The 8,171-nt window shown below is 47.6% G+C and overlaps 1 protein-coding gene across 1 annotated transcript in view; it reads right to left on the bottom strand.

The window, feature by feature from the left end:
* The window catches only part of TMC7 (transmembrane channel like 7), a 23,148-nt gene extending 20,815 nt beyond the window's left edge, over nt 1–2,333 (bottom strand). Inside the window, exon 1 of the mRNA XM_015416105.1 lies at nt 2,285–2,333. Within this exon, the coding sequence (XP_015271591.1) occupies nt 2,285–2,333 (49 nt within the window). The remainder of the gene's footprint in view (nt 1–2,284) is intronic.
* Between the last annotated feature and the right edge of the window lie 5,838 nt (nt 2,334–8,171).

An 8,171-nucleotide genomic window follows, 5' to 3' on the forward strand; every position in this document is an offset into this window, starting at 1 on the left:
AACTGCTTTCCAGATGGCAGAGATCAGTTCCCCTGGAGAAAATGGTGGGCTCTGTATCCTTATATGCTGCTGAGGTGGCCCCCCTATGACAGCCAATGTGACATAGCAGTCAGGGTTTCAGAGCACGGGAGAGGCTGCAGGTGTGTGGGGGTGGAAAGCTGAAGAGTGAGGGGGAAATAAAGGTAGGCTGATGATTGGCTGGGAAGGAGATACAGTTGCCAACTCCAGGTGGGAAATTCCTGGAGATGTGAGGGATGGAGTCTGGAGAGGGTGAGGTTTCAGGAGGCGTGGGACCTCGGACAGGTACAAAGCCATAGACTCCACCCTCCAAACCAACCATTCCCTTCTGGGGACCCATTGTTGCCAGTCTCCAGGTGATGGCTGGAGATCACTCAGAATTACAACTGTTCTTTAGGTAGCAGAGATCAGTTCCTCTGGAGAAAATGGTGGACTCAGTGTCATTATACCCTGCTGAGGTCGCCACAGCAAATTGACACTGAGTGTCCAAGGCCGAGGCACCCGCCCAGAGCCTCTTTCTAGAGGCCGTTGGATTTATTTCCACAACGAGCCTTTTCCCTAGTTTAATATGAAGGAAAAGAAAAGGCCAGTGTCACGTTAGAGACTAAATTTATTTTAATATGGCCTTTCATGAGTCACAGCCTGCTTTGTCAGATAAATAAATACCTGATGGAAAAATCATAACAGGAAGTCTGACGGGGTAGATTGACAAGGTGAAGGCTTGGTGTAAACAAATCTCAATGTAAAAGAAAAAGAGAAGAGCTGATGTAGAAAGGTTAGGTGCGTGACCCATCATAAATCAACAGAATTCACTGTTATACATACTGGATGGTGCGGAAGGTCAGAGAGGCTCAAACCGATTAGCAAATAATGCAAGTGAAAATTAACTGATACTGGTACAAGATCAGCAGCTAACAAAACAAGTTAAGAAAAGTCGATTAAAAGAAGACGACAACAAGAGATTGGATTTATACCATGCCCTTCACTACCCAAAGGAGTCTCAGAGTGGCTTACAATTCCTTTCCCTTCCCCTCCCCACAACAGATAGTGGGGCTGAGAGAGCTCTCCCAAGAACTGCACTTGAGAGAACAGCTCTAAAAGAACTTATGATGGACCCAAGGTCACACCAGCAGCTGCATGTGGAGAAGTGGGGAATCAAACCTGGTTCTCCCAGATTAGAGTCCGCGCTCCTAACCACTACACCAAACTGGCTCCCCAAATGTACAAATTACACCAAATTTCCAAGAAGTGGGTCCTGTAGAGTTACTGAGACCACAAATAGATCCAGATGGGGTAGCCCTGTTGCTCTGAAGCAGTAGAACAAAGTTGGGAATCCAGTGGCTCCTTTTAAGACCAACAAAGTTTTATTCAAGGTATAAGCTTTCATGTTTGCACACAAAAGCTTATATCTTGAATAAAACGTTGTTGGTGGTCGTCTTAAAGGTCCCACTGGACTTCAACTTTGAGACTGCAAGTGTAAGTCGGTTTAACCATGCAAGCGGCCTGAACACGGCTACCCACCTGAATCTGTTTTCAATGGACAATGTCAGGGTTCTTTTTTCCTTTCCTTTTCTTTAAGTAACTATTTGGGATTCCTTAGGCGCATCAAACACAATTACCTCTGCCGAACAGAAGGGGGGGGGGATTTTAACAGACTAACACCACCAATGTTCCTTCTAAACTGTGGAGTCTTGTGAGCAAAAATTCTACTTTGTGAGTGACTGGCATTGAAGTTGTGAGCGAGAGATTTGGCTGCTGCAGAAATCAGTTTGCTCTGGAGCCCTCCTTCCTGAGCTAAGGCAAAAACGTGTGAGCCGGAGGCTAAAAAACTGTGAGCTAGCTCACACTAACTCAGCTTAGAGGGAACATTGAACACCACACACACACACACACACACCGGAAAGGAGTCACTACTTGAAAGAGAATTCGGATTGTTTGGCTGAGAAGCCTCCTGCGACTAACACCCCTTCCCCCTTTTAACCTCTCCCACCCACAAATGATGGACCTCAATCGTGCCCCCCACCCATGCTCCCTCTAAGCTGTGGAGTCCTGTGAGCAAAAAAGTCTACTTTCTGAGCGACTGCCATTCAAGTTGTGAGCCAGTGATTCGGCTGCTGCATAAATGGGTCTGCTCTGGAGCCCATCCCTTCCTGAGCGAAGACAAAAATGTGTGAGCCGGAGGCTAAAAAACTGTGAGCTAGCTCACACTCACTCAGCTTAGAGGGAACACTGGAAGACTTACGCCCCTCCCCCTCCCCCCATTTACCGTCTCCGGGGCTATCTGGTCCTCCTCGGAAGAGGCGGGGCTCGCTCATGCTGCCCGGGGAAGGCGCGGGGGTCGAGGCGCCCCCCCCCCCACCGGTGGTCCTAATCTTCCCTCCGCGAAAGGACAGCCCAGTCCGGCCCCGCGTGGCTTCCGGGCCTGGGAGAGGCGAGCGGCCTCTAGTGGCAGCAAGGCCGGATATGGAGAGGTAGAGGCGGCGGCTGTGGGGAAAAGGGGTGCGGCTTCCCTCCGTGAGGCAGGGAGTCGTCCCGAAGAGGTCTACTCAGGAGCCTAGGCAGGGCTAGTCAATGGGCCTCGCTCCCCGGAAGGCGTCCTCTCCTGCTCATGCAAAGAGCCTCCAGAGCGTGTGTGTGTGTGTGTGTGTGGTGTTAGTCTGTTAAAATCCCCCCCCCTTCTGTTCGGCGGAGGTAATTGTGTTTGATGCGCCTAGGTAAAGGTAAAGGTTCCCTTGCTCGAAAGCCAGTCGAGTCCGACTCTAGGGTTGCGGTGGTCATCTCCGTTTCAAAGCCGAAGAGCCAGCGCTGTCCGAAGACGTTTCCGTGTTCATGTGGCCGGCATGACTAAACACCAAGGCGCACGGAACGCTGTGACCTTCCCACCGAAGTGGTCCCTATTTATCTACTTGCAATTTCTTGCTTTCGAACTGCTAGGTTGGCAGGAGCTGGAACTAAAGACAGGAGCTCTCCCGTCTTGCGGCACCTGGGTCTTGAACTGCTGAACTACTGACCTTCCACAGCCTGCAGTTCAGCATCTTAACCACTTGAGCCACCCCAGCTCCTTGATGCGCCTAAGGAATCCCAAATAGTTACTTAAAGAAAAGGAAAGGAAAAAAGAACCCTGACATTGTCCATTGAAAACAGATTCAGGTGGGTAGCCGTGTTCAGGCCGCTTGCATGGTTAAACCGACTTACACTTGCAGTCTCAAAGTTGAAGTCCAGTGGGACCTTTAAGACGACCACCAACGACGTTTTATTCAAGATATAAGCTTTTGTGTGCAAACATGAAAACTTATACCTTGAATAAAACTTTGTTGGTCTTAAAAGGAGCCACTGGACTCCCAACTTTGTTCTACTGCTTCAGAGCAACAGGGCTACCCCATCTGGATCTATTTGTGGTCTCAGTAACTCTACAGGACCCACTTCTTGGAAATTTGGTGTAATTTGTAAATTTGGAGAGCCAGTTTGGTGTAGTGGTTAGGAGCGCGGACTCTAATCTGGGAGAACAAGGTTTGATTCCCCACTTCTCCACATGCAGCTGCTGGTGTGACCTTGGGTCCATCATAAGTTCTTTTAGAGCTGTTCTCTCGAGCGCAGTTCTTGGGAGAGCTCTCTCAGCCCCACTATCTGCTTTAAGAAGGGAGGGTCGATTTCTTCAGCTTCTCTTTGCCTTCACCTGTTCACAGATTTTGTCGGGGGGTTCTTGCTAGATTGGAAAGGGGTCACCGGGGGCAGTGTTCCCTCTAAGCTGAGTTAGTGTGAGCTAGCTCACAGTTTTTTAGCCGCTGGCTCACACAGTTCTGTCTCAGCTCAGGAAGGAAGGCTCCAGAGCAAACTCATTTATGCAGCAGCCAAATCGCTTGCTCGCAGCTTTAGTGCCAGTAGCTCACAAAGTAGAATTTTTGCTCACGAGACTCTACAGCTTAGAGGGAACACTGACCGGGGGCATATCTAGTTTGAAGTAATCCCCCCCATTATATTTAATATGTTGCTTACACCCGGCCTTGACTACCAACCTGAGGAAGTGGGCTTTGGCTTCGGAAACCTGGAGGAAAATGGTTGGTCTCTAAGGAGGGTGGTGGGTGCGAATTTGGACACACTTTGGGTGGGAACAAAGTTTGAGTCCAGTGGCACCTTTAAGACCAACAAAGTTTTATTCAAAGCACACTTCAGACAAAACTGGAATTAAATCGCCTCAAGGGCTGCTTACAGGAAAAAAGAGGGTGGGGTGGTGTGGGGTGGGGTGGCAGCCATTAGGAGGGTCCACTGAGATCCCAGATGCACATGCAGAGCTGAAATTGGACCAGGTGGCTGGTAAGATCAACGAATGGTGGCAAATTAGCACGTAAATGCAAGAGTTAACAAAGAGAGGTGAGGATGAAGTCCAGCAGTACTTCCAAGACAATCCGAGCTCAACCCTGTGTACACAGGAGAACAGGGACTAATATAATATGGGAGGTGAGAAGGTAGTGTTGGGAGATGTCTGCTCTGCCCTTGGCCTTTGGGGTGCCTCAGGGTTCCATCCAATGTTCCCTCTAAGCTGAGTTAGTGTGAGCTAGCTCACATGTTTTTAGCCTCCGGCTCACAGATTTTGGTCTTCGCTCAGGAAGGAGGGCTCCAGATCAAACTGATTTATGCAGCAGTCAAATCCCCCGCCCACAACTTTAATGCTGGTAGCTCACAAAGCAGAATTTTTGCTCACAAGACTCCACAGCTTAGTGGGAGCATTGGTTCCATCTTCTCCCCCATGCTGTTTAATAATTTCTCTATAAAGCCATTGGCAGGGGTCATCAGGAAGAGGTATGAGCTGTGGATTCGCCAATATGGGGGTGATACCCGGGGGTCATTTCCTGCGGGAGCACACAGGAGCGGAGCTCCGGCAGTAAGGAGAGCCCATAATGGACTGGATGAGGGTGAACAAGCTGCAATTTCATCCTGACAAGGCTGAAGTTCTCTGGGTTAGTAGAAAGGCAATCAAGGACTTCGGATCTCTCCTGGCTTGGAGGGGGTTATGCTCTCCTCGAAAAGGCAGGTTTGCAGCCCGGAAGAGCAGCTTGCTTGGATTGCCAACCTCCAGGTAAGGCCTGGAGATCTCCCAGACTTGCAACTGATGTCATGACTACAGTGGAGAAAATGGTTGCTTTGGAAGGTGGACTCTATGGCACAATACCCTGCTGAGATCTCCACCCCCCCAAATCTTCAGGAATTTCCCAAGTTAGGGTTGGCAACCCTATTCTTGACACAGTAGCCACCTTAGAAAATCAGGTGGCTGCAGCGGCTTCGGAGTTCTTTCACCCAGTTTGAATTGATGTGTCAGCTGCTCCTTCTCCTTCCTGGGTCAGTCAGAGCTCCATGCCTTAGTTATATCTGGACTGGACTGTTGCAATTGGCTCTACTTGGGGCTGCCCTTGAAGAGTGTCCAGAAGCTGCAGCTAGTGCAGAATGCTGCAGCTAGGGTGCTGGTCAGGGCCAGCATATGTCCTCAGCAATTACACTGGTTACTGATCTGCTCCAGAGCCCAGTGGAAGGTGTTGATTTTGTCCTTTAAAGTCCTGCATGGCTTGGGGCTGGGGCATTTTCTCCCCCCTCCTTTCTGGCCCAGGGATTAAGACTGCAGGGAGAGGACCCCCTATCTATCCTCCCCATCAAAGAAGCTCTTCTGGTGGGCGCACAAGAGAGGGCTTTTTTGATGGCAGCCCCACGATTATGGAACAGCCTCCCCAGGGAGGTTCCACCTGTTCCTCTGACTGTCAAAACGTTCAGGAGGCCGTTGAAGACAGTTTTACCCAGGACTGCATCTGACTGATTTAGTCTTTAATCACTGGCAGCCCTAATTGGAGTTTTTAAATTGTGACCTTTTGTGTGTTTTTAGAACTGTTTTGTTTATATATATTTTTTAATATCCATCTTATTTATATTGTAAGCGGCTTTGAGCTCTGCGAGAGAGGAAGTTGGCTAATAAGTGTTTTAAATAAAACGAATTAATAACGAATACGTACGTGTTAAAAAGGAGGGGTTTAATGGAATGGGAATTTAATGGCTCCTTAAAAATTGACCCAAAAAAGAATTCTAGTTAAAGCTTTTGGGTGTCGGAGCTCACTTCAGCAGGCGCATATTTGCTAAAGAGGGAGGGAGTCTTTTAAAAAAAACATTTTATTAGGATATAACAAACAAAGTCAAATATAAGTCACAAACTTTTATACTTATACATCCTACCCTCCTCCCTTCCCCCCCCCCATGTGCGGCTTCCCACAGTGCTCCAACCTCCTACTCATTTCTTAGATCTTCTTCATTTTTTTCCCTTTACACATATCTATTCCCTCCCTCCATTTTTTGTTTTATATCTTAATCTATTTTTAATGCCTGTTAAACTTTCAATAATTGTCAAAGCTAAATAAACTATCCCTTACATCCCAATTCTTTTCCAGGTAGTCTTTAAAATCTTTCCAGTCTGCAATGAAGTCTTCTGCTTCCAAATTGTTAAGTTTCCTTGTCAATTTGTCCATTTCAACCATAAAAAGTAATTTCTTAATCCAGTCCCCAACTTCAGGCACTTTATCCTGCTTCCAACATTGAGCATACGCCATTCTGGCCGTTGTGATCATGTACCACATCAGTGTCCTTTTTGCCGCATTAACTTCCTCCATTTTGAGTCCCAAAAGTAGCATTTCCGGTTCTTTCTTAAATTTACATTTTACATTTTTTCCCATATCTGCATGTATCTCAGCCCAATAGCTTTTTGCTTTTTCGCAAGTCCACCAAAGAGGGAGGGAGTCTTGAATGGCCCAGAGCGGTACCAGAAAAGCCTTGGTTTAGCCCCGGGAGTGGTCGTTTGGAGCAGGGGTTGTCCATCTAATCTTAAAGAGTGGTGAGGTTGAATGAATGATGTTTACTTGCGGTCAAAGGCCATTTATCAAAATATTACATGTTCGTTAAATACAAGCAAATTAGCTTTCAGCTCTAAAAACAAACATATAACCTTAAAATCATTAAAATGTTAAAAAGGAGAAAAGTTTAACAGTCCATGATATCAACATAATTATGAGATGTTTAAAACTAAACTACTTATGAGTCAGGCAAAAGGTAAAGGAGGCAAATTCTGCTTCTTATTGTGAAATTTTTACCAGTTGCAAGCAGAATTTTGCTATTTGTCTGGAGATCTGCTGATTTCCCTCTATTGAAAGTCTCTCTAGATCAGCACTTGGCCACCAAATGAGAAGGGAGCACCCACTGGAGAAGACCCTGATGCTGGGAAAGATTGAAGGTCAAAGAAGACGAGGACGACAAAGGGTGAGATGGTTAGACAGTGTCATCGATGCAACGAACATGAAATTAAGCAAACTTCAGAGGACGGCGGAAGACAGGAGGGCCTGGCGGGATCTGGTCCATGGGGTCGCGGAGAGTCGGACTCGATTTTGCGACTGAACAACAACAAGATCAGCACTATCTGCATCAAGTGCTGGCCTATCCAAGAAGGAGGCAATAAGCTTATCCCTATAAACCTGATGAAAAGGACAGCGAAAGAACATGTGGAACATCGATTCCACTTCTCCCACAGAGGCTGGACAGCACCTGTCTTCATATGGTATCTTTCTATATTTTCCTTCTAAAGCCTTAGAGGTAGTGAGGTTTTATGTGGGGAGGAGGCGCATGGTCTCATTGTGTTAGGTCCAGGCCTGTAGCTGCAGCAGGGCATCTCAAGGCTAGCCACACACACACCCCGACTTACTGGTGAGGCCCCAGGACTTCCCATCTAGCCAAGGGCCCCTGAGCAGTGGCAGAGGGTGTGGGGAAGGAGCCAAGTATTCCTACGCAACTGTCTGGTACGAAGGGCCAGCTACGGTGGCCACGTGGAACCAGACACCACCTCTCTATTTCCCCCAGAAACTGAATTAAATTACCTGTAATTTGATTAGCCAGTGGGCCCCCTAAGAAATTTAAATGCCCCCCGACTTAAAAAATCCTGGCTGCAGGCCTGGTGTCAGGAATTTTAGGCAGGTAACACCACACACTCAGGCTTCTTCTGAAGATAAGTGTTTATTGGTTATATCCAGTACTAAAGGAACTCATGTACAGCTTGTGTTAGGAATGGCCTGTAATATGATGGTCACTGACTTATAGGATATTCAAACAAACCCCCCCCCCCCCCGTCC

This window comes from Gekko japonicus, unplaced genomic scaffold, assembly GCF_001447785.1.
Source record: "Gekko japonicus isolate JY-2015 unplaced genomic scaffold, Gekko_japonicus_V1.1 scaffold321, whole genome shotgun sequence".
Lineage (NCBI taxonomy): Eukaryota > Metazoa > Chordata > Lepidosauria > Squamata > Gekkonidae > Gekko > Gekko japonicus.